This window comes from Theropithecus gelada, chromosome 14, assembly GCF_003255815.1.
Source record: "Theropithecus gelada isolate Dixy chromosome 14, Tgel_1.0, whole genome shotgun sequence".
In the NCBI taxonomy this organism is placed as follows: Eukaryota; Metazoa; Chordata; class Mammalia; order Primates; family Cercopithecidae; genus Theropithecus; species Theropithecus gelada.
Window position 1 is genome coordinate 106,268,015 of NC_037682.1, and position 26,639 is coordinate 106,294,653.

General features: G+C 38.3%; 1 protein-coding gene across 1 annotated transcript; it reads left to right on the forward strand.

The window, feature by feature from the left end:
- Positions 1-668: 668 nt before the first annotated feature.
- Positions 669-25,709, forward strand: LOC112607069 (NXPE family member 2). Its single transcript, XM_025358127.1, has 6 exons — positions 669-793; positions 1,863-1,968; positions 16,891-17,624; positions 22,779-22,840; positions 24,571-24,786; positions 25,174-25,709. Exons 1-6 carry the CDS (start codon positions 768-770, stop codon positions 25,707-25,709), a joined length of 1,680 nt encoding a protein of 559 aa, XP_025213912.1. The 5' UTR covers positions 669-767.
- Positions 25,710-26,639: the final 930 nt, after the last annotated feature.

The following is a 26,639-nucleotide window of genomic DNA, read 5'->3' on the forward strand; positions in this document are numbered from 1 at the left end:
CTAGACACTCTCATGCAGAGCAATGCATACTGAGTGTGGCTCGTGTGATATGGTGGTACCAGGGCCACCTGGCCGGTAGTTGCACTGTGACCACTGAAGATCAGTGTCATACCCACATCCGCAGAATTTGCTCTTTTGGATTCTCTTACCTTGTTACATATTCAAGTTGCAGTGAGATTTAGACCTGTGGCTGTTCCTCTTATGGCCTGAGATTTAACTTAAATCGTCACTGTTGGACTGCTTGATGTATGCAATGGTTTAGAGCAAGAGAAAGTTTACAAAGAAAGCGCTCCAAAAATTGAGAGGACCCAGCTGAATCAATTCTCAGGCCTTCAAGAACTGTGGACTCGGGGCTTCTGTTTTTCTTCTTTCTGATTTTTCAGTTACTTTTCCTGCTACCTTGGAGGTGACTAATCCCACGTGGAAACCATACGAAGGCATGAGCAAGGGAAGTGCGCTCTGTCTATAAATAAGTAAAACCTCAACCAGAGGTGACCCAGTGCTGCAATTAGATGTCCAGTCTCTAAAAACAAACTTCAGAGCTTCCTCATGGCATTTTTCTTCTGGCTCTGTGGTGTGGGTTGGGCAGGAACAGATCATGAAAAGGGAGGTGTATGATTCCAGCTGGCACGCTGTGGCCACAAATAGGATTTCAGCTTTTGATCAATGAAGCTCATAGGGAAACTCCAACCCTAAAATAAATGCAAAGACTGCTTTAATCAAGGAGAGTCTCTGGACAACTGTAATTCGTGTGAGAACATGAGAAGATGATGGAGAAAATATTCATCCATAGGTGTGGTACTTTCCAACTCTTACTGGCAAGCTAACGTCAGGGAAGGGAGGGGAGAACTATAGACCATTTGGTGTTTTTCAGATGGTGTGATGCAACCCTTTAGAGGATAGTAAAATCATTTTACTTGGACGTAAAAATACTTTTAAAATAGAATACAATTAAATGGAATAAAACAGTAACTAGAAAAAAAATCATAGTGCATTGTGTGCAGTGTAGATAAGTATTGTTTTATGAGTTTTTTGCGGGGTGTGTGTGTGTGTGTGTGTGTGTGTGTTTGTGTGTATGCATTCATGTGTCCTAAATTGGGATTTGGTATGATGTGTTTTTTTTTTTTTTTTTTGGAGAGGGGGTTGTTTGTTCTGGTTTTTTACTGTGGGTCCTGGTCAAAAACGTTCGGTAAAGATTGCCATACCTTAGCTCTTTGCCACATACTTTTGGGATTCTGGGTTTTAAAAGCTAACACTAAAATTCTAACCACTCAACACTGAGCTTTTTTAAAGACTAACTTTTACTCTTTTTGGCAGTGTTAATCAACTGCATTGGCTTGAGGAGATAACTGAGGTGGCAACAAGCTGCCTAAAATAGTAAATGGGAGGTTTATAATGAAGCTCTTGGAAGCAGATAAGACCAGGGAGAGAGGACACTAGACAACACGTGTGTGCTTGTGTGTGTGTGTGTATCAGAGAGAGAGATTTAGAGACCACGATTCACTAGAGGACACGGCGGGGGTAGGATGCGGGTGGGGGTACTGTTTTTTCTGGTAAATAATCTAAAACCTTGCTGTCCATGCTGAGACCTCAACAAGAAAACAGGTTCCAGTATGTGATGTGACTCCAAACCCAAAGAATTAACCTGAGCATCAGAAACCAAGAGTCCTTCTGGGATTTTTGTTCCCTACCTCAGGGAAACACTTTGTTTCTGATTGACAATAGAAGATATAAAGGAACTTTTGGAAAATCCAGGATAACATCACCTTGTTCTGGAAATTACTGAAGAGGAACCAAAGTATATGGAGCTATGTCGTGCTTATTTGATTTAATGTGATTATTTCTCCTGTCCTCTCTTATAGGATACTCACTTTGTTTCCAAATGCCATAGCTCGAAAATTACTGCTGATGTTGATATTTATCTTAATTTTCTGGGTCATTTACTTGGCTTCAAAAGACCACACAAAGGTAGGAAGTTTCCTTTTTAAGAATTTCACAGAAGGTCACAATGACTTCATTTGAATGACACCCTTTATCATGGCAAGAAATAAAAGTTAAAGGCATATCATCTTAGCAGGAGAACGTGGATCGGGGGTTCACTGTTCAGCATAAATCCCTTTGGCAATGCATACTTTATCATGGCAAGAAATAAAAGTTAAATGCATATCATCTTAGCAGGAGAACGTGGATCGGGGGTTCACTGTTCAGCATAAATCCCTTTGGCAATGCATACTTTATCATGGCAAGAAATAAAAGTTAAAGGCATATCATCTTAGCAGGAGAATGTGGATCAGGGGTTCACTGTTCAGCATAAATCCCTTTGGCAATGCATACATTATTATTACTATTTTAAATGGCAATGTATAGATTATTATTGTTTCTCTTTAGAAAATGGCAGATGGATTTGTGCCATCTCTGTACTACTTGGCACTGTAAACATCCAGCCTCAAAATTCTCTCCTCCTCCCTTGGCCTCTGAGATTTCAAACTAATTAAGTTTCTGTTTCAGTCCTCTGCCTTTTTCACAGGGGTTTTCTTATTCTTTAAGTAGTTTAGTGTCTTTTGACTCTTCCCTTTGTAAGTTTTTCTTAACTCACCATGCTTCCAGTTTCTTTTCTTCCCGACCATTTAGTACAAACATAATCTTTCAGAAATTCTGCTTTCATCATCTCCCGGTCCTGATCAAACGCTTTCACCAATGACAATATAAAGAACAAACTCCTTTGTTTAGCCATTTGAGGCCCGTTTACATTTGAACCCAGCTACCTTTAAAAGTGTCTCTCTAACCTTTGTCTAATGCAGACTTACCTCCAAGCTTCAAACAAGAAGCACCACAGTCTAGGGCATTCAGCCAGTAATATGAACTGGTTAAAAAAAAAAAAAGGCTTCAGAGCACAGCGCAGGAGGTTTCTTTTCCTGGGGCCTCTCTATAAATATGTATTCTCTAGATTTCTTCCTCTGATCCTCTTCTCTTCTATGCTTGTACCTTTTAGTTCATTTGCCCAGGTCCTATCCACTACCAATATTAGTGTTTCACAAAGTGAGGTCTGGGAGCCTTCTGCCCAGAACACCTGTGTTTATTCCTGTGCATAAAATGCAGATTCCTGAGCCATACTCCAGAACTACTGTAATCTCAGTTTGAGCCTAAGATTACAAAGTATTAACAAGCTCCTCAGCTTGTTCTTAAGCATGCTAACATTTGAGAATCTCTGCTATGTCCTTCCAAGGCTGAAACCTTTTCCCAGCCCCACTCTTGAATATATACTATTCATTGGATATCTCCACCTAAGTCTTCCACTAGCACTACCAACACAAAAAACACACACACCAAGTTTATAATCTGTCTCACCATCATCCCCTAATAAAAACAAAACAAGCATACAAAATCAAATCGAAACAAATTCTCTACTTTTATCTCTCCAGTCTTAATAATTGTTGCCATAGCCTGTGTAGTCAATCAAGCGAAAACTCCCTCCACAAGCTATCAGCCATCAAGTCTTATCAATCCTACCTCCAAAATGTCTCTCAAGTCTGTCCTTTTTTTCTCCATCCACATTGTCTTTCTTTAGACCAATACGTTATCATTGCTCATCTAAATTGTTGAAATAGTTTTCCAATTAATTTCCCTGCCTCCAGTCTCAGCCTGCTCTAAGCATTCATTCAACAGACATTTGTTAAGTGTATATTGTGTGTCAGGCACTGGTCTAGGAATTAAAGATACAGAAATACAGGACATCATCTTTGTGTTCAAGAATCTGAAAATTTATTTCTAAAATGAAAATTTGAATATGGTACTCTACCTTCAGTGGCTCTTCATGCAGCATGTGTATGGCCCAAACTCCTTGGCACAGTGTTTTATTGGACTCATTTAAATAAAGGGCACAGAAACTCACTAGGCCTGGTCCAAGACATCCTTGCACTGGCTGTTTTCTTTTTCTTCCCTTTCTCCAGGTTTCCATGTAACTTCCACATAGTTCTTACTTCCTTCAAGTTTTTTTCATCTTCTTGATTTAACACCAGACACATCTCCACTCCCACCTCTTAGGATTCCCCTTACTCTGAATGTTTTTTAACATGGCAATTATAATTATTACTGATAACATACATTAAGTGATATCAGAGTTATAGGAGTTTCCCATAATTTTGGAATACGTACTAATAACATATTTACACAAATGCAGTGCAAAGAAAACTAAACACCATTTTATATTTGACAATGCTTCCTGTATAATTTTTATACCAAATAAGACAAACATGTCATTTTTGGACTTTAGGGGACCTATTAGTAATATCTTAAAGGATTAATAAGGTCAGAAAAAGACATAATTTATAATTTGAATTTGGAAAGTTTGTCAAATATCAAAGGTTTAAAACACTTGATATTACAAAATAGGATCACAGGTCATTGTAAAATAAATCATTCATTTACCAAACTGATAACTCAAGGATTTTTTAAAAAAGCAAAACCTTCATTCTTTGAGAGAGGAGACTTAATTTTCCAAACAACAAGCCCTAATAAAAACAGCAGAAAGCCAATTAAATTTATTTTCCAAAATTTTATAAACAATCTATAAAATTATCATCCTGATCATAAGATATAACTTCCATAAGTCTTTATAACCTTTATTAAGGAGTAGGTTAATGCTTCAAGAAAACCTTGTTAATCTGACATAGGGACCCACATGCTGGTCTTGCATCAGTGTGCCTTTGACATTAAAGATTAATTTATAGAGAAACTGATCTTATTTTATCTTTTAAAATTGGCCCTTACAGGCCGGGCGCGGTGGCTCAAGCCTGTAATCCCAGCACTTTGGGAGGCCGAGACGGGCGGATCACGAGGTCAGGAGATCGAGACCATCCTGGCTAACACGGTGAAACCCCGTCTCTACTAAAAAATAAAAAAAAAAATTAGCCGGGCGAGGTGGCGGGCGCCTGTAGTCCCAGCTACTCGGGAGGCTGAGGCAGGAGAATGGCGGGAACCCGGGAGGCGGAGCTTGCAGTGAGCTGAGATCCGGCCACTGCATTCCAGCCCGGGCGACAGAGAGAGACTCCGTCTCAAAAAAAAAAAAAAAAAAAAAAAAAAAAAAAAATTGGCCCTTACAATCTCATATGCCCACCTCTTCCAAGATAGTCTCTGAGCCTTGAGGAGTTGAATAGCTTTAATTTCTAGCCCTGTGTCTCAGGAATGCAGTTAATTTTGATTGGCATCTTCTACCAGGCCTGAAGATGAGGCTTTAATTGCTGTCAGAGCTTAAGTTTAGTGGGACTTAGTGTTCTTTTTAGACCCAGAAGTCAAAGCCCTGTAACTCAATGTCACAAGGACTTTAAAAGCACATACAGGAAGATACAAGGATGCAATAACATTAATTAAAATTTTTTTGATCTCAATTTTTTCCTGAGCAAACCAAACTTAATAATAGTGGCATAGGAATTATTTTGATAAAACTTAAAATCTGTTAGTCCAGTTACCAAAGGCAAAAGAAAAGACCTTTTGTAGTGCATAGAATATTATGGTGGAAGAAGACATTTCCTTTAAACCTTTAAGAAAACATTGCTAGCATCAGGCCACAAGAAACAGAACCTGAGCAGGAAAATAAATAAATAAATAAATAAATAAATAGAACCTTATATGAACTGAAAATGAGTTGAAGGGTAGTGTTACTATTTCATGTCTTTTAAAAGGGGAGAGAAAACCAAAACCTGTGAGATGCAATAAAAGTTGAACTTTGGGTTAAAATTAAAAAATTAAGAGGCCGGGCACGGTGGCTCAAGCCTGTAATCCCAGCACTTTGGGAGGCCGAGGCGGGTGGATCACGAGGTCAGGAGATCGAGACCATCCTGGCTAACATGGTGAAACCCCGTCTCTACTAAAAAATACAAAAAACTAGCCGGGCGTGGTGGCGGGCGCCTGTAGTCCCAGCTACTCGGAGGCTGAGGCGGGAGAATGGCGTGAACCCGGGAGGCGGAGCTTGCAGTGAGCCGAGATCGCGCCACTGCACTCCAGCCTGGGCGACACGGCGAGACTCCGTCTCAAAAAAAAAAAAAAAAAAAAAAAAAAAAAAAAAAAAAAAAAAAAATTAAAATATCTTATAATTTATTAAGAGTGAATAAACCCTTAAGAAAGTTTCATTGTTCTAATCAATTCTATTCTTTAGTGTATAAGTGAGTTTTTTTTACATCAAACCTGATCTATAGAAAGACCATCATATTTTCCCTTTAATCATAGAGAACTAGATCATTTAAAAGTTTTCAAGTTTTAAAAAATAAATCCTCTTGTTGTCACTTATGCAGGCTGTTCATGACATGCTTGGACTTTCTGATTTGCCCTGAACATCCCTTTTCCTTTAACAACCAATCATTTTACTCTAGGACTAAATTTACCATACAATTCTTTCTTGTTTGAATTATTTTTTGTAGTAGTACTTTTCACTTTCTAAAATAATATATGATTTACTCATTTATTATGTTCATTGATTATTGTCTATCTTTATCTAGTATATAGTAACATTTATAGAGTCAAAGTTTTTTTTTTTTTTTGAGATGGAGTCTCACTCTGTCACCAGACTGGAGTGCAGTGACGCAACCTCGGCTCACTGCAACCTCCACCTCCTGGGTTCAAGTGATTCTCCTGCTTCAGCCTCCTGAGTAGCTGGGATTACAGGCACATGCCACCATGCCCAGCTAATTTTTGCATTTTTAGTACAGATGGAGTTTCACCATGTTGGCCAGGATGGTCTTGATCTCTTGACCTCATGATCCACCCGCCCTGGCCTCCCAAGAGTCAAAGATTTTTATAAGTGTTTATTGGTATCACAAGTGCCTAGAACAGTCTCTGGTACATAGTAGATACTTAATAAATAACTAGTAAATAACAAAATAAAGAAAGACTGTTCAGTTATCTGGGTGAGAGGTAATGGTGGCCTGAAATAAGCTATTAACAATAAGGATAGAGAAAAGTCAATGAATTTGGGCTATAATTGACAGTAATAGTGATTGACTATGGGAGGTAAAGAGGCAAGTTTAACCAGGAGTTACATTCCAAGTTTGTACAACTGCATGGCTGGTGATATAATTCACTGAAGTATTGACCAGAGTAGGAGAAATAGTTGGACGACAAAAGATGGATTTAGGTATGAACAGTCTAGGTTTGGTTCATTTTAGGTCAACCAAGTGGAGATGTTGTAAATATAGATCTGAAGCTGGGAAAGACCTGACTTAGAAAAACAGATTTAAGAAACATCAGAATACAAATGGCAGCTGAAGTCATTGTAGTCTGTGACATTTCCTTGGATGAGCTATAAAATGAGAAGAAAAAGTTGCTAGTGATATAATCCTGAGAAACAAAATAAGCACTGGGCTGAGGAGTTAGTGTTAGTGGAGAAGGTACACATGGGATGGAAGAGGACCCTTGAGAAACTTAATTGGTAGAGGTGAGGAACTGATGAAGGTTAGAATAGCAATTAAAGGGGGAATCAGAGGCTCAAAAAAATTTCCTTTTTGTAATGTGGGAGATACTTGAATACATTTTAATTCATATGGAAAAAGGCTAATAGAAGAAAGTAGGAAGTAGAAAAGAAAAAGTGTGATTACACATGTTTGGCAGTGTGACAGGAAGGTGAATTGCTAAGTGATTACTCTTACAGTTCTCTAAAGCCAAGAAGCTTCAAGAGCAAAGAAATTTAGGTATTGGAGGAACTGCCTCCGGGGATATTGAAGTCTACCTGGAAGATGTCAAGACTTCTCATGATTAAGACTAGGAGTCAAGTTCTTCATGATCTTCTGTAAATGAGTAAAAGAATCCAGTTGGTCAAAAAATGACAGAGAAGAGGAGGATTAGGTAGTAATTGGTGACAGTTGGTCAGACATATCATGGAGAACAAGATATCTTAGGGTCTTCTGAAAAAATGTATATCCCTTAATGTATATAAATCTTTGAAATATCTATATATTTGAAATGTGTGTGCATATGTGTGTGAAACCCTGGTTTTAGTCCATTCAAGCTGTTCTAAAAGAATGCCACTGACGGAATGGCTTACAAGCAATATAAATTTACTGCTCACAGTTCTGGAAGCTGCAAAGTCCAAGATCAAGACACCAACATATTTGGTGTCTGATGAGGGCCTGCTTCCTTGTTCATAGATGGGTATCTTTTCATGTGTACTCAAATGGTGGAATGGGCAAAGGAACTCTCTGGGGTCCTTTTTGTAAAGTCACTAACTTTATTAATGAGGGCTCCATCCCCTGATCTAATCACCTCTCCAGAAGTCCCATCTCTTAATACCATCACATTGAAAGTTCAGTTGTAACATACAAATTTGGGGGAACCACAAATATTCTATCTATAGCAACATTGGAGATTAGGTTACAACATGAATTTTGGGGAGATGCAAGCATTTAGTCTATGGCAATTCTAGTGTGTGCATATGTGTGTGTGTGTTTAACAGGTTATTAAATAATGAAACAACTGGGCCTCACATGAAATTGAGCACTAAATGCTGATCCTGGCCCTGCTACTACTATTTTAGAGAGACTTTCCTCCTTCTGTGCCTAATTTTAAGGGTCTAGCACAAAACTTTTTGTTTTTCCTTGCTCATATTTGTGGCTCATATGTTGCATAATTCTACTACATAATATTCATGACATGACAAAAATCATAGAAATAAATAACAGATACATGGTTGCCAGAGATTAAGGAATGGGAGAGGGTGAGGGAAAAGTAAGCATGGTAAAAAAAACAGCAACATGAAGGAGAGGAAATGTTCTGTATCTCGACTATATCAGTTTCAATATGCTGGTAGCAATATTTTACTAGTTTTGCAAGATGTTACCATTGAAAAAAACTCAGTAAAGGGCACATGAGATTTCTCTATAATTTATTTTTTTCTAAATACTTTTATAATTTTTAAAATTTTAGATTCAGGGAGTACATGTGCAGGTTTCTTATATGGTTATATTGCATGATGATGTGGTTTAGGCTTCTAATGCTCCCATTGCCCAGTAGCAAACATAGTACTCAATAGGTGGTTTTTCAATCCTCACCATCCTCCCTCCCTGCTTTTGGAATCCCCAGTGTTTATTGTTCTCATCTTGGGTCCATATATACCCAACGTTTAGCTCTCACTCATAAGTGAGAACATGTGGTATTTGGTTTTCTGTTTCTGTGTTAATTCATTTAGGATAATGGCCCCCAGCTGCATCCATATTGCTACAAAGGACATGATTTTGTGCTTTGTTTTGGCTGTGTAGTATTCCATGGTGTATATGTACCACATTTTTTTATTCAGTCCACCATTGATGGGCACCTGGGTTGATTCTATGTCTTTGCTATTGTGAATAGCACTACAATAAACATACAAGTACAAATGTCTTTTTGGTAGAACAATTTCTTTTCCATTGGGTACATACCCAGTAATGAGATTGCTGGGTTGAATGGCAATTATATTTTTAGTTATTTGAGAAATCTTCAAACTGATTTTCACAATACCTGAACTAATTTACAGTCCCACCAACATTGTGTAAGCAATTATTTTTCTCCGCAACACTGCCAACATGTGTTATTTTTTGACTGTTTAATAGTGGTCATTCTGACTGGTGTGAGATGGTATCTCTCTGGAGTTTTGATTTGCATATCTTTGATGATTAGTGATGTTGAGCATTTTTTATGTTTGTTGGCCACCTGTATGTCTTCTTTTGAGAAGTATCTGTTTGTGTCCTTTACCTACTTTTTACTGGGACTATTTGTGTTTTTCCTGTTGATTTATGCTCCTTCTAGATTCTTGACAGTAGTCCTTTGTTGAATACATTGTTTGTAAATATCTTCTACCATTCTGTAGCTTGTCTGTTTGCTCTGTTGATAGTTTGTTTTGCTGTGGAGAAGTTCTTTAGTTTAATTCTGTCCCAATTATCAATTTTTGTTTTTGTTACATTTGCTTTTGAGGGCTTAGCTATAAATTCTTTGCCTAGGCCAATGTCTAGAAGAGTATTTCCCAAGTTTTCTTCTAGGATTTTTGTAGTTTGAGGTCTTATATTTAAGTCTTTAACCCATTTTGAGTTAATTTTTCTATATAGTAAGAGGTGGAGGTCCAGTTTTATTCTTCTGCACATGGTTGACCAGTTTTCCCGCACCGTTTATTGAATTCCCCAGTGTTAATTTTTGTTGACTATATTGAATATTAGTTGGTTATAGGTGTGTGGCTTTATTCCAGGGGTCTCAATTCTGTTCCATTAGTCTATGTGCCTGTTTTTGTACCAGTACCATGGTGTTTTGTTTACTGTAGCCTTGTAGTGAAGTATAAAGTTGAACAATGTGATGCCACTAGCTGCATTCTTTTTCATTTAGGATTGCCTTGACTATTTGGGCTCTCTTTTGGTTCCATATGAATTTTAGAATAGTTTTTTCTAATTTGGCGAATACTGATGTTGGAATAGCATTGAATCTGTACATTGCTTTGGGCAGTATGGACATTTAAATGATATAGATTTTTCTAATCCATGAGCATGGGATGTTTTTTCATTTGTGTTGTCTATGATTTTTCTCATCATTGTTTTGTAGTTCTCCTTGTAGAGATCTTTCACCTCCTTGGTTAGATATATTCCTAGGCATTTTTTGTAGCTATTGTACATAGGATTGGATTTTTGATATTTTCTTAGCTTGAACATTATTGGTTTATAAAAATGCTACTAATTTTTGTACGTAAGTTTTGTATTCTGAGACTTTGCTAAAGACCTGTTTATCAGGTCTAGGAGTCTTTTGGCATAATCTTTAAGGTTTTCTAGGTATAGAATAATATCATCAATGAAGAGAGATAATTTGACTTCCTGTTTTCCTATTTTGATGCTTTTTATGTTTTTCTCCTGCCTGATTACTCTGGTTAGGACTTCCAGTATGTTGAATAGGAGTGGTGAGAATGGACATCCTTGTTGCAGCTCTTAAGGACAATGCTTTCAGTTTTTGCCTGTTCATTATGATACTGGCTATGAGTTTGTCACAGATAGCCATGATTATTCTGAGGTGTGTTCCTTTGATGCCTAGTTTGTTGAAGGTTTTTATCATAAAGGGATGTTGCATTTTTATTGAATGCCTTTTCTACATCTATTGAAATGATGATATAGTTTTTGTTTTTAATTCTGTTTACGTGGTGAATCACATTTATTGATTTGCATACGTTAAACCATCCTTGCATCACTGGAATAAAGCCCACTTAATTGTGGTGAATCAACTTTTGATGTGCTGCTGAATTCAGTTTGCTAGTGTTTTATCAAGGAGTTTTGCATCTATATTCATCAGAAATATTGGCCTGTAAGTTTGTTGTTGGTGTTGTGTCTTTGCCAGATTTTGGTATCAGAATGATACTGGCTTTGTAGAATGAGTTAGAGAAGAGTTCTTTCTCCTCGATTTTTTGGAATAGTTTCAGTAGGATTGGTACCACTCTTCTTTGTACGTCTGGTAGAATTCAGCTGTGAATCCATGTAGTCCAGGCCTTTTTCTGTTTTTAAACAGTTATTATTATGATTATTATGATTTCTCAAAGGCTTTGTTCATTTTTAAAAATTATTTTCATTTTTCATTTTTTTTTTTTTGAGACGGAGTCTCTTCATTTTTATTTTTATCTGAGTGGTTCATTCAAAAAACTGGTCTTTGATCTCTAAAATTCCTTCTGCTTAGTCTTTTGTTAAGGTTTCCAACTGTATTTTAAAATTCCTTTAGTAAATTTTTTAATTCCAGAAGTTCTGTTTGGTTCTTTCTTAGTACAGCTATGTCATCTTCCAAATCTTGGATCATTTTTTCTGGCGCCTTGTGTTGAACTTCAAATTTCTCTTGAATCTTGGTTAGTTTCCTTGCCGTGCACATGCTGAATTCTATACCTGTCATTTTAGATATTTCATTCTAGTTAATATACATTGTTTGTGAGTGAATGGCATCCTTTGGAGGTGATGAAATGCTCTGGTTTTTTGTATTGCCAGAGTTCTTACACTGGTTCCTTCTCATCTGAGAAAGTTGACACTTCTTTTCTTTCCTTTGAATTTGCTATCATTTGGATAGGGATTCTTGATTTTTTCTTTTGTTTTTTTCTTGGGGGTATGGCTATGGTGTATGTTGTGTATGATAAAATGGCTTTGTTTCTTGGTGTTTTCAGGGTGCCTAGGCTCTTTATGGGCTCATTGGTTACAGATAGCTTGCAGTGGCTTTCTCAGATATTGCTTTTTGTAGCAATGTAATTTTGTTTGGTGGTGTAATTCAAGCGGCAATTTAGTGTGTGGCATTTAAGAGTAACAGCTGGAAGCTAGGGGCAGTGACAGAGACAAATTGGGAAGTGTGAAACATGCCCTCTCCTAGCACACATGCACCTTCAGTGGTGGTGGAGACACTGGGGAAGCTGTCTCTTTCAGTCCATGCTCCCCATGCCCTGATAGGAAGAGCTGCTGCTAAGTCTACAACAGTACACTGAGAAGAAAGGTGGGGGTGAGCGATGACCTCCTCTCCACATGCACTCCTGGGCTTTGGTGATGCCACCTTCAGCAGCTGGTACCATGCTTGCATTTTCTTTGGCCCAAGGGGGGCTTTGGTGAGCTGTGCTCCCCCTTCCCTTAGGGGCAGATAGTGCTGAGGGTTAGATCTCCAGGGAAAGTGAGGTCTGCCTCCCTTCTACTTCTTGGAGCTGATGGGCACTATCCCCTAAATGGCCAAGGGAGCAGGCTGGAACACCAGGATTGACACACACAGACTGGTTCCAGATTGCAAAGCTGTCCCTGGCTATAAGCCTCACCACCCAGGAGAAACCCTGGTTTCAGAAACTCTCCTCCTGCTCCAGGCCTGTGACAGGAAAAAGACTAATTCCAGTGCCTACTGCTGGGGAACTCTCCGCATTCACCACTCAATTCTCACTGTGGGTACCCTTCTGCCTTTCCAGAGCAAATGCTGTAAACTCCGGCCTGAGCCCAAAATGCCTGCTGTGGTCACCACTGCCAAGTGGCCAAACAATGTCTTTAAATGCTCAGAATGGATCTATGGCTTGGTTTCTGTTATTAGTTTTGGAAAAATTTCAGTCATTATTTCTTCAAATATTTCTTCTGTTCCTTTCTCTTTATTTCTCTTTATTCTCCTTTTGGTATTCCCATTATGTGTATTTATGCCTATTGTGTTTGTCCCACGGTTCTTGGATATTCTGTTCTTTCTTCATGCTTTTTCTCTTGTTTTTAGTTTGGGAAGTTTCTGTTGACATACCTTCAAGCTCTCTTATTTTTCACATGACTATATTCCGTCTGTTCATGAGATCATCAAAGATGTTCTTTATTCTGATGCAGTGTTTTTTTTATTTCAGCATTTCCTTTTGATTGTTTCTTAGAGTTGCCACATCTCTACATGCATTACCCATCTGTTTCCACTTGTCGTGTATTTTTTTTTTATTAGAGCCCTAAGTATTAATACCTCAATCATAGTTATTTTAAATTTCCGGTCTGATAATTTCAAAATCTCTATTATAACTAAGTTTGGTTCTGATGCTTGCATTGTCCCTTTAGACTGTATTTTTGTTTTCTTCTTGTGTGCCTTGTAATTTTTATCAAAATCTGGATATGACATAGTTGGTCAACTGGAACTGAGATAGGCCTTTAGTGTGAGCTTTTATGTTTATGTGGTTAGGAGTTAGACTGTGTTTACTGTTTACTGTAGATATTGTCTCAGAGGCTACAATTTCCTCCAGTTTCCATCTTTATGTCTCTCCTAGAGACTTCATCCTTGGGTGTTTCTAGGGACCCCTTTTTAAGTAGGGTCTGAGACTTGCAGTGCTTTTCGCTATCATCTTCTGTTTCTATACAGAATTCCTATTGAGTTGGTTGTAAGATGTGCAGGAGGGGAAGCATTCTGTAGTACTGTGATTTATTCTCAGTATTTTAGTGAGCTTATGCCCTTAAATGGTGACCTTCACAAGTGCTTGTCAGCTTCCCGTTTTCCTATACCCGCGTCAATCCTTAGGTGAAATAAGAAGGCCAGATGGGGGCTGGGTTTGGGTATTTTCCTTACCCCAGGTTGATCAGGTTTTGGCAAAACCCAACTTGGTTAGGCTCTAGTAACCTAGTTCCCCTTGTTCTCCTTGTTAAGGAGAACAGAGAGTTCTGGTACATTTAAAAATAGTGGCATTGGAATTAGAAAAAGAGAGAACAAAGAGAAAACAATTATTAAAATGGTAGACTTAAATCAAAGCATATCAATAAGAACACTAAATATAAATAGTCCAAACACATCAGTGAAAACACAGTGACTGTTAGAATGTATAAAAAGAAGAAATTGGCCAGGCACGGTGGCTCATGCCTGTAATCCCAGCAGTTTGGGAGGCCAAGGCAGGCGGATCACGAGGTCAGAAATTCAAGACCAGCCTGACTAACATGGTGAAAGAACGTCTCTACTAAAATACAAAAAAAAAAAAAAAATTGCCGGGTGTGGTGGGGCACACCTGTAATCCCAGCTACTTAGGAGGCTGAGGCAAGAGAATTGCTTGAACCCGGGAGGTGGAGGTTGCAGTGAGCCGAGATTGCACCACTGCACTCCCCTGGGTGACAGAGTGAGACTCCATCTCAATTTAAAAGAAGAAGAAGAAGGAGAAGGAGAAGGAGAAAGAAGAAGAGGAAGAAAGAAGAAGGAGAAGGAGAAGGGGAAGGGGAAGAGGAAGAAAAGGAAGAGGAGGAGGAGGAGGAGGAGAAGGAGAAGAGGAAGAGGAAGAGGAAGAAGAAGAAGAAAGAAGAAGAAGAAGAAGAAGAAGAAGGAGAAGAAGGAGAAGAAGAAGGAGAAGAAGAAGAAGAAGAAGGAGGAGGAGGAGGAGAAGGAGGAGAAGGAGGAGAAGGAGGAGAAGGAGGAGAAGGAGAAGAAGGAGAAGAAGAAGAAGAAGAAAGAAGAAGAAAAAATAATAATAATTAGGTGGGGCTCAGTGGCTCAGATCTATAATCCTAGCACTTTGGGAGACTGAGACTGGCAGATTCCTTGAGCCCAAGAGTTTAAGACCAGCCTGGGCAACGTGGTGAAAATACAAAATTTACAAAAAACTTTGTACAAAAAATACAAAATTTACCCAGATGCTGGTGGCTCACACTACCTGGGAAGCTGAGGTGGGAGGATCACCTAAGCCTGGTAGATCAAAGATCCAGTGAGCTGTGATCATGCCACTGCAATCCAGCCTAGATGACAGAGTGAGACTCCACATCCAAAAAAAAAGAAAAGAAAAGAAAAGAAACCAACCATAAGCTAACATCCATTTTAAATATAAAGATATAGGTAGGCTAAAAGTAAAATGACAAAAATAGATATACCATGCAAAACCTAACCAAAATAATGCTTGCATGAATTTATTAATATCAGACAAAGTAGATTTCAGAACCAGGAAAATTACTAAGAATAAATAAGATCACTATATAATGATAAAAGTGACAATTCACCCCAAATACGTAACAAGCAATACATGTGTGTACATCTAATAGCAGAGCTACAAAATATTTGAAGAAAAGCATATATCAATAAAAAGAAAAAGAAAGATTCGGAATCATAGTCAAAAACATTAACATTGTTCTTAGTAATTGATGAAATATGTAGAGAGAAAGTCAGTTGAGCAGGTTGAATGATGGCCCCCTAAAAATGTGTCTACTTGAAACCCCTGAATATGACCTACAGTAGTCCTCTTTAAATCTACTAAATATATATTCCAAGACCCCAGTGGATGCCTGAAACTGCAGATAGCACCAAACCCTATACAGTATAAATGCTGCTTTTTCTTATACATAGATACCTATGATGAAGTTTAATTTATAAATTAGGCACAGTAAGACATTAATAAAAGTAACTAATATTAAAATAGAATAATTATAACAACATACTGTAATAAAAGTTACATAAATATGGTTTCTCTCTCTCTCTGTCTCTTTCTCTCTCTCAAAATATCTTATTGTACTATACCCATCTATTTTTGGACCATGGTTGACCATGGGTAACTAAAACCATGAATAAGAAAGTGCTGCTATATTTAGAAAAACACTCTTTGATGATGTAAGTGAAAGGGCTCAAGATGAGATCATCCTGGATTAAGGGGGATCCTAAATCCAGTGACAAATGTCCTTTTAAGAGAAGAAAAGGGGAAAACATGCACAGAGGGGAAGGTTACATAAAAATGGAGGCAGAGATTGAAGTAAACTATCTACAAGCCAAGGAACACCAAGGATTACTGGAAACCACCAGGGGTTAGGAGAGGTGTATGGAATATATTCCTCCGCAAAGCCTCCATGAGGAACCAACCCTGTTGACACCTTGATCTCAGACTTCTGGCCTCCAGAACTATGAGCGAATAAATTTATGTTGTTTTAAGTCACTAAATTTGTGATGCTTTGTGATGTCAGCCCAATGAAACTAATATAGTCAGTAAAAATGTAGAAGAACTAGAGAACACAACCCTTCAACTAAATCTGATTGACCTTCATAAAACACTTCCTCCAACAGCAGTGGAATATACATTCTTTCCCAGTGTACAAGAAACATGTACCACATTGTGCTCTGTTGTCTGCATTGTCGATATAGAAAATGATAATATGATTTTTAAAAAGAAAAGTCAAGTGAGGGGGATAGCAAAAGGAAAGACTCTAAAATTGAATCATGAAATAATATGTATTGATTGTATCTAGTTAATTTTTAAGCCAGTGACTCCTAAAGAAAACCATCTGCTGGCAGCAGAGGAAGTCATACTACATGGAAACCAATTCTGATGATTCCGTAACTGAAAACCAGTTAGTATTGATTTTTGATATTTAATTTATCACACTGAAAGGTGTAAAATAAGCTGTAATAATTTATATAGAAAAGCAAGCACTATTATTTGCTGATGATATTTTCTTTTCCCTTTCAATATTTCAGTTCTTGTTCAGCTTGGAAAACCATATTACCCTGAACCAAGGGAACATCTTCAAAAAATCTTCACACTCCGAAGCACCACTGTGTCCAGCAGTTTCACCAAAAGAGACTGAACTTAGAATAAAGGACATTATGGAGAAACTAGACCAGCAGATCCCACCCAGACCATTCACCCATGTGAATACCACCACCAGTGCCACACACAGCACAGCCACCATCCTTAACCCTCAAGATACGTACTGCAGGGGGGATAAGCTGGACATCCTTCTGGAAGTGAGGGACCACTTGGGACGCAGGAAGCAATATGGTGGGGATTTCCTGAGGGCCAGGATGTCCTCCCCAGCCCTAATGGCAGGTGCTTCAGGAAAGGTGACTGACTTCAACAACGGCACCTACCTCGTCAGCTTCACTTTGTTCTGGGAGGGCCAGATCTCCCTGTCTCTGCTGCTCATCCATCCCAGTGAAGGGGTGTCAGCTCTCTGGAGGGCAAGGAACCAAGGATGTGATAAGATCATCTTCATTGGCCTGTTTGCCAATAGAACCTCCAATGTCTTCACTGAGTGTGGCCTGACCCTAAACACAAATGCTGAACTGTGCCAGTACATGGATGACAGAGACCATGAAGCCTTCTACTGTGTGAGGCCTCAACATATGCCCTGTGAGTCCTTGACCCACATGACCACTAGGACAAGAAATATTTCCTGTCTTAGCAAGGAAGAATGGAGCCTTTTCCACAGGTAAAGAGGCTTCCAAATACAATAATAGACAAAATGAGGTATTTGACTAAACTCTGCCTAGTAGTTTTGCCTAATCAAACTTTTGTATCATGTCAATTATGTTGACTAAATTATAATTAGGTCCTCAGAGTCCGTTCAGCTTGGAGTGTGTTCACAGGGATCCATACAAGTCACCTCTAGAACTATTTGCTGACAGGAATATAATCAGTGAAGCACTTAATGTAGACCCATAGTTCTCCATGGTTTGCAGTACTTCCAGGTTCAGTAATTTTTTATAGACCAGTATTTTCTATAATGTGTTCCATGGAATACTAATCCTATAGAGTATTAATAGATGCTGTACAATAAAAAAGTGGTGAATGATATCATTGTTCAGTCAAGCTTTACCCCTTACATCCAGTGAATCATCAAGTTCTATACATTATACCTCCCAATTATCTCCTGAACCCAGCCATTTCTGTCTACCACGATTGCCTCTATCCTTGTATAATCTGCCATCATACCTCAGATCATGCAACAATCCCCAGAGCTGATTTCTCTGCCCTCAGTCTTGTTTCTTCCAATCTATTCTCCACACTGCACCTAGACTAATGTTTTTGAAACGCAGTTATATCTTTTACTATTTCCTCCTTAAAAGTTTTAAGATGACCCCACGACTCTAAGGGTGAAATTTAAACTCTTTAATATGTTTACAAAGACTTTTCTCCCTTGGCAGCCTCTTGTCTAAGTCTCTGTCTCACCTTTATGCTGCCTTGCTCTCTGTCAGTCAGTGGGACTCCTTTTATTTCACAAATGGACCATGTCCTCTCACCTCTGGCATTTCACAGGCTTTGGTTTAGACATCATTTCCTCTAGGAAACTTTCCATCTCCCTGAGTGAAGTTCTAGTCCTATATTCTTCCTTAGCATTTTGTTCTTCCCCAACATAATTCTTATTACATTATTAATTTTCCAATTTATTTTTAATATCCTCTGTTAAGTTGTAAGCTCTGCAGAGCATTAAGTGTTAACTACTTTTCACCATTCATTCTTTTTTTTTTTTTTTTTTTTTGAGACTGAGTCTCGCTCTGTCACCCAGGCTGGAGTGCAGTGGCACGATCTCAACTCACTGCACCCTCCACCTCCTGGGTACAAGCAATTCTCCTGCCCCAGTCTCCAGAGTAGCTGGGACCACAGGCACCTGTTACCATGCCTGGCTAATTTTTGTATCTTTAGTAGAGATGGGGTTTCACCATGTTGGCCAGGCTAGTCTTGAACTCCTCACCTCAGGTGATCCACCCACTTCATCTTCCCAAAGTGCTGGAATTATAGGCATAAGCCATCATGCCTAGACCATTCTTTCAGTTTATAAGTAGTCAGCACCTTCTGTATTCCAGACACAGCCCTAGGTGTTGGGAATTAACATTCTAGTGGGCTAGAAGGACAAAAAGTAAATAAACAGATTTTTCTTTTACTATTTCCTCCTTAAAAGCTTTAAGATGACCCCACGGCTCTAAGGGTGAAATTTAAGCTCTTTTAATATTAAAACTCTTTAATATGAAGGTCATAAGAGTAAGGGTTTCAAACGTGATGGTTGATGCTATTTTAAAATGGTGTCAGGTAAGACTTGTCTTGAGCAGCAACCTGAGTGAAGTGAGGGAGTAAGCCATGTCAATTTTCGGGAAATAGCTTTTTCAAGAGAATGAATAGGACCTGAGGCAAGAGCATGTTGGAATGTTCCAGGAACCATGGTGCGGGTGGAGTGCAGTGAGGCTGGAATGCAGGAAGTGAGGGAGACAGAAGATGAGATAGGTAGTCAGGGCCTTAGAAATCATCTATCTGTGTCTCTCAGGAAGTCAGTCAGGGCCAGTATTTTGTCTCACACGCCCAGCACAATGCCTGACACTGAGAAAGTTCTGAATAACTATTTGTTGAATGAAAAAATAAGTGAAATAATACAATCTGGAGAAATAATTAAAGTTAAGTTGGTTTCTTTGCAGCAGGACTTCTCAGAAACTTTAATATGGATCCCTTCAAGCAAGAATAGAGCACACAGCATTTCCCAAATTTATTTGGCCACAGACCACTTATTTTATGGATAATTTAAAGAGACTTTGGTTCCCCAGTTTGGGAGCTGCTGCCATAGAAAGGCTTTAGTTTTCTGATATGTGTTCAGAAGGGCAAATTTCCAGGATAGCACAATATCCTGGAAATTCAAGTTCGAATCCAATTTAAGCATTATGATGACACAAAGAGTTGGGTACAACTGACCCTACATCACTTCAGGCTCTCCCTTTCACCCCTACTTCATCTTCACTTCTTTACATTTTCCTGATCAAGGTATGGAAAAATCTCTTCATCCCCTCTGGCTCAGTTAAAAGAAGCTGGGATTTTTAAAATAAATTTTTATGAAGCAAAGGAAAAATGATCATGGAGACATAAAGTTCTTCCTGTTTTGAAGGTCTCAGAATTATGTCTTAAGTGTAAGGGTGGACTTAAGTTTCTATATTCTATATGTTCTACGTGTGCCTGACTCTATATTCCCTGTTGGCTACAGCTGGATCCCTCTTGAGTTAGTCCTCATTGAAAGCCCGGGTTGGAGGTACCATCCTTGCACAGTTGCTGGCTGTATCTCAGGAAATCCGAAGTCCCTAGTCTGGCAGACTGGCACACATTTTGGGTCCTAATCAGGCTTCTCAAGGGGGCTGTGCTCATGACAGTAATCATGATAGTAACCTGCTTTATTTCCAAATGGACATAAGTCCTTCCCAGATGCCCTGCTCTATTCAAGCTATTAAGTTTTTTCCCCTGCTGCATGGAAATAGAGATTTCAGTCTCCTTATGGGTGATGTAGTGCATATGCAAGGAACAGCTGATTACACATCCAAGAAGTCTCATGGACCATTCTATTGCTAAGCTCTAGGGCCCCTTCTTAGACCCAAGCCCAGTTCTTTGACATCTTTCCTTCTCACAAACACAGGGACTAAGCCAGTTTCTGTTTCATTTGTAACATAGTACCATTAATCCTTGAACAACCCAGATTTGGACTGCACAAATCCACCTGTATTCAAAGAATTTCCAACCAAATGTGGATCAAAAATATAACATTCACAGGATGCAAAACCTACATATAAGGAAAGCTGACTTTTCACATGCTTGGGTTCCACGGGGCTGAATGCAGGACTTGAGCATATGCTGAATTTTGTAGATGCAGTGGGGGTCCTGGAACCAATCTCCCACATATACTGAAAGATGACTGTAAATATATTTTCCAACTTGGGTTCTCTCTCCCAACCCCAGCTGAAGAATCAGAAATGTTACTTCCTAGGACATTTATTTCTTCAAATTAAAAAAGTCTTTTTCTTTTTAATTTAAGAGTTTTATGGATAATCGTGATAAAAAAATAAATGAGGGGCTACCACAGGAGAAGACATCACATAGGTAACACAGTTGTTCACTATTCTGTTAGTTTATATTATGGTCTAATTAATTATAGACCCCTTTTTAAAATTTAATGCACATACACAATTACAAAAACAGGAGGCATTAAAATGAATTCCTTTATAACATTAATACATGGTTTAATCCTAATTTTAATGTAGCATCAAAGTTTTCTTTGGTAACCAAATTTACAAGGTAGCCAGGTCTTGATCTCTTTTGTTATCCTCAGGCTTACCTGAGATAGGTATGGGAGAATAGAGGTTTGGTCAGGTTCAAATTTCTTAGAGTCAAATCTTAATCTTGTGCCAAAAATAGGTCTGATGGGATCCTCAGTAATAATAATTGCAATGACTTGTTGAGCACCTACTATATGTCAACCTTTATGTTAGATTCCTCCCTTATATTATACCATTAATCCTCAGTAATATACTCTGGAGTGACTATTATTATGCTCATTTTAAAGATGAGGAAATTTAGGCATATTAAATAGGTTGGCCAAAGTCACATATCCAGTTGAATTACAGAGTCAGAACAGGATTCCCAGTCGATCTTATTCTAAAGTCAATGGGCCATAGTGCTGTCTCTCATGACTCCACCACTCCATGCAGCCATCACCTCCAGCCACTCTGACCTCTCTTCAGTCCTCTGGCCTTCTTGATGAAAGGGATATTATCTTCACTTGACCCAAAAACTCATTTCCTGAGATTCAGGCAATTCTTCTCAATCTTAGAAAGTGCTTTCTCCATCCCTCTTGAAGGTTTCTGTGGCTCTGGCTCTGAAAGGGCCTACCTTCCCCCAGAGAGTTTTCATTCTGATAGAGTGAATTCAGTTTGGCCAGACATAGTCAACATAGTCGTTGGGACTGATACATGGTTAATACATTGTTTTAATCCTAATTTTAATGTAGCATCATTAAGATGAAGCTCACTGTGCTGGGCACTGGAAATATTATAGTGAGTAATATTGACTTGATTCCTATCTGAGGGAGATAACAGACTATGAAAAATAGACTCCTGGGAACTCAAAAAGATGAAGAGTAGATGAAGATGAAGCTGACAATGTAGACACTCATAGGAGATTTTTATACCAGTTAGGGAGCTTTTCCTGTAGGTTGAGGACAGAAAGTCATGGGAACATTTTACATAGGGGAATAAAACAGGTAGCATAGAGGTTGTATTTCGGTGGGATAAACCAAAAGGGCAGAAAGATAGTATTATAATAATTTAGGACAGGGTTCTCAAAGTAATGTCACTGGACCATTGGCTTTGGGTTTGCCCAAGAGCTTGTTATTATAGAAATCCAAATTCTTGAAAATTTGCCCCATAACTATTGAAACAGAAATTCTGGATGTGAGGCTTAGCAATCAGAGTTGTAATAGGTACTACAGGTAATTCTGATGCAAGCTCAAGTTTGAGAAGCACTGGCCTACGAAAAGGTTGATGAAGGCCTGAATTACGACAGATGGAAAAGGTGGAGAGGGTAGTTTGTGGTAGAGAGCCATTTAGAAGGTAAAATTAAAAGGAGGATAGACAGATAGATGTTAGATAGATTTGATGGATTGCATATGGAGGGTGAGTGACTTTTCTGGATCTCCAGATTCCCTGCTATTAGCAGAGAAACAGCTTTGTAGAATCCTGACCCATTTACTTTCCCAGGATATCTTAAATATATCAAAATAATGGGGGGAAAGGCATTTGGCAGATATTAAGCTAATTTATTTTCCCATTTCTTGCAGGTCCAACATAGGAGTTGAAATGATGAAGAACTTTACCCCCGTTGAGGTCGTACCATGTAACAGTAAGTCTGGAGTGTTGTTGCCTGCCATGATCACAATTTATCTGTGGAAAGGACATGCTTACTTAGAGATATTTATTCCACATTAACCATTTGATCTCTCATTTCCTGGGCCAAATTACATCAACCACCTTGGGTTTTAGAAGGGATTTTATTCTTGGAAATTATTTTCGTATTGATTTAAACCAATTTTCATCCCAAGTCAGATATAAAAGGCTAGGGAAACTGTTAACTTCAGTGGCACCATCTCAAAATGTACAGACTATTTGTATTTAAATTTGAGATTCATTCCTCCAGAGCCAATGATCAGGTGCTGGTGCCATGTGAAAAATGAATCAGGTGAGCTGCACAGATTCAGAGTTAGGACATTTCTTTGGTGGTTTCTAATTTCTCATTTAGCCAAGCCATCTTACTTTAAGTTCTATGAACTAGAAATTTCTGTGAATTTTTTCTCAGTTTAATCACATGAACTTTAGTGGTCAACACAAAACCATTTCCCTCACAGAAGTGATGTTTGTGCTATACTGGAAATGAAGTGAATTTCAAAATTAAAGTGAAGCAAGGGACTTCCATTTTAACAATCAACGGGGTATACAGTTACTCATTATCCCTTTTTCATGCATTTAGCAAATGTTTACTGAGGACCTACTATACACAAAGAACTTTGCTAAACCCTGTGGAGAACATAAATACAAATAAATCATGAACCCAGATGTAAAGCTCACAATCTATGAAGAAGACAGATCCCTTCTCTGCTAGGGCAACTATCATTCACACCCAGCTTTTATACTGAAGAAAGTTCTTAGATTCTTGAGGCAACTTGAATGCTCATAACACCTCTTTTGTTTCCCTCTTGCCTGAACAGTAATTTCTAGTAAAATCAGTCAGTTTCTTGGAAGATAGTACCAGACTGTAATTTTTGGAGCCACTTACAAATCTGATGTAATTCAATATGAATAAATATAAGTTGCTAAATATGTACCCCATACCACAACAATGCAGGTAAATGACAAAGAAGATGTGCATATTAAGTGTTGAATATAAAAGTGACCTCAGACACTTACCTGGGGGAAAACTCAATAGGAGTCAGTAAATACAATTTAGGCTATTTTAATAGAAGAGCGTTCAGAAAAGGGAGGACATGATCCTACTTTTTTCTATGTTAGATCACACTGAGAATATTACATTCAGTTCTAAACACAACAATTAAGATTTAAGGATTTTAGAAAAATTATTAGCCAGAGAAGATGATTCTGGGACACACAAAATAAACAATGTGTGACACTCATTTCATAAACACGTTCAAGCTTCTTTTCCTGGATAAGTAGTTTGAGGAAGATGAGATTTAAAATTCAGCGAGGCCAATGTCATTGGTGTAATATTTGGCAGGGCCACTGCGCCCTGCTATTTCACGGCCCCACATTTCCTCCTGACTCTGGCTGACTGTTCCACAGTAGAGTGGCTCTGGGGACAAGGTGGAGCCCAGGGAGATGTTGCAAATGCACAAGAGCCAACAGATCCCCACTCCAAGAAAAACTATTCAAGAAAAACTATGTAATTCACCCTTTTAATATGATCTTACTAAATAAATATTTGTGGAAGAGAGGAGGGCAAAATAGAGCTGAAGAGAAAGGGGGAGGAAAAAGAGGAAAAGGAAGGCAAAAATGAGAAACATTTTTCCAAAATAATTTGTGGTAATAAAAATTACTTAGTCTGGAAATTTCTATTGCCAGAGAGCGAGAACATAAAAAAGAACTGCCAGATTGGAATGAAGACTCCTTTCCCCAGTGGTTATACTTTGAAAAAAATGTGGATTACAGCATTTTGTAAGCAGATCAAGTTCAATGAAACAAAAAATATAAATGACTGCTTGGAAAGAAAACTTATTTATCTCATGGGAGATTCAACACTGCGTCAGTGGATTTACTACTTACAAAAAGCTGTGAAAAGTATGTATTTAATTTATATTTTGAAATTCTATTTGACTTTTGAGGGTTTTGAAATAATAATTAGAATTATTTGCTTTTCTTTTCTAATATTTATTTTATTATTATTATTTTTAATTTGCCTAACTTTTGGCTTTGGGCTTTTAATAAAAAGTTAAATTTTATATTTTCATTCACAAATGTTAATATTTTTCTTCCTCTTCATGTATTCTCATAAAAAGTTCAAGGTTTTGTTAAGATTGTAATGCACCTGGTAAAATTATCCACCCTACATAGGCAACAATGCTTAGTTAGAAGTGATCTTGGTTAGAATTTTGTACATGTTGTGTGCAGTTTAGAGTTGTATCATTTTCCTTTTGTTAACAGATTTATTGATTTGTCTTTCATTAGCCCTAAAATATTTTGATCATCATGGAGCTGGGATCTTTAAAACACACGTTCTTCTGGATGTTGAAAGACATATTTTGATTCAGTGGAAAAAACATGGTCATCCATTTGTTACCAAAAAGTTATTCTCAGTGAAAGATGAAAACTATATCCCACGGGAAATTGACCGGGTAGCAGGAGACAAAAACACAGCCATTGTCATTACCCTCGGCCAACACTTCAGACCTTTTCCCATCAACATTTTCATCCGTAGGGCCATCAATATTCAAAAGGCCATTGAACGTCTATTCTTGCGAAGCCCAGAGACCAAGGTGATACTTAAAACTGAAAACACCAGAGAGATACATCAAAATGCAGAGATGTTTAGTGACTTTCATGGCTATATTCAGAATATTATCATACGAGATATTTTTGTGGATCTTAATGTGGGTATTATTGATGCCTGGGACATGACAATTGCATATTGCACCAACAGTGCCCATCCACCAGATTATGTGATTCAAAATCAGATTGGCATGTTCTTAAACTACATTTGTTAGAGGAAAAATACAAAAATAGCACTAGCCACTTTCTATAGATGATCTCGCACATACAGTGAGGATAGTTTAATGCAATCCAAGTTTTGAGGAAACTAAATTTGAAAAAGTTTTATTATAGTTAAATATATGTAACATAACATTTACCATTTAAGCCATTTTATTATTTTATTTTATTTTTGAGATGGAGTTTTGCTCTTGTTGCCCACACTGGAGTGCAATGATGTGATCTCAGCTCACTGCAACCTCCACCTCCAAGGTTCAAGTGATTCTCCTGCCTCAGCCTCCCAAGTTTCTGGGGTTACAGGTGCCCACCACCACGCCCAGCTAATTTTTATATTTTTTAGTAGAGATGGGGTTTCACTATGTTGGCCAGGCTGGTCTCGAACTCCTGACCTTAGGTGATCTGCCTACCTCGGCTTCCCAAACTGCTGGGATTACAGGCATGAGCCACCATGCCCGGGATTATTTTAATTTTTTGAGACAGAGTCTCACTCTGTCACCAAGACTGGAGTGCAGTGGCACAATGTCAGCTCACCGCAACCTCTGCCTCCCGGGTTCAAGTGATTCTCCTGACTCAGCCTCCCACGTAGCTGGGATCACCAGCGTGCAGCACCACTCCTGGCTATAAACCATTTTTAAGCATACAATTCAGTGGTATTAAGTAATTTACAATGTTATGAAACCATCATCATGATCCATCTCTGGCACATTTTTAACATTCCAAAAAGAAACTCGGTACCTATTAAACAATAACTCCCCATTCGCTCCTGTCCTTGGCCCATGGCAACCGCCATTGTATTTTCTGTCCTTCTGAATTTGACTATTTTAGGTAGCTCATATAAGTGGGAACATGCAGCATTTGTCCTTTTCTGTCTGACTCATTTCACTTAGCATAATGCCTTTAAGGTTCATCCATGTTGCAGCATTTGT

Coding starts and splice junctions, on each gene's coding strand:
- LOC112607069 (XM_025358127.1), top strand. CDS start 768: ATGATGGAGAAAATATTCATCCATAG. Junction 1,969..16,890: donor CTTCAAAAGACCACACAAAG/GTAGGAAGTTTC, acceptor TCAATATTTCAG/TTCTTGTTCAGCTTGGAAAA. Junction 22,841..24,570: donor TGAGGTCGTACCATGTAACA/GTAAGTCTGGAG, acceptor TTCTATTGCCAG/AGAGCGAGAACATAAAAAAG.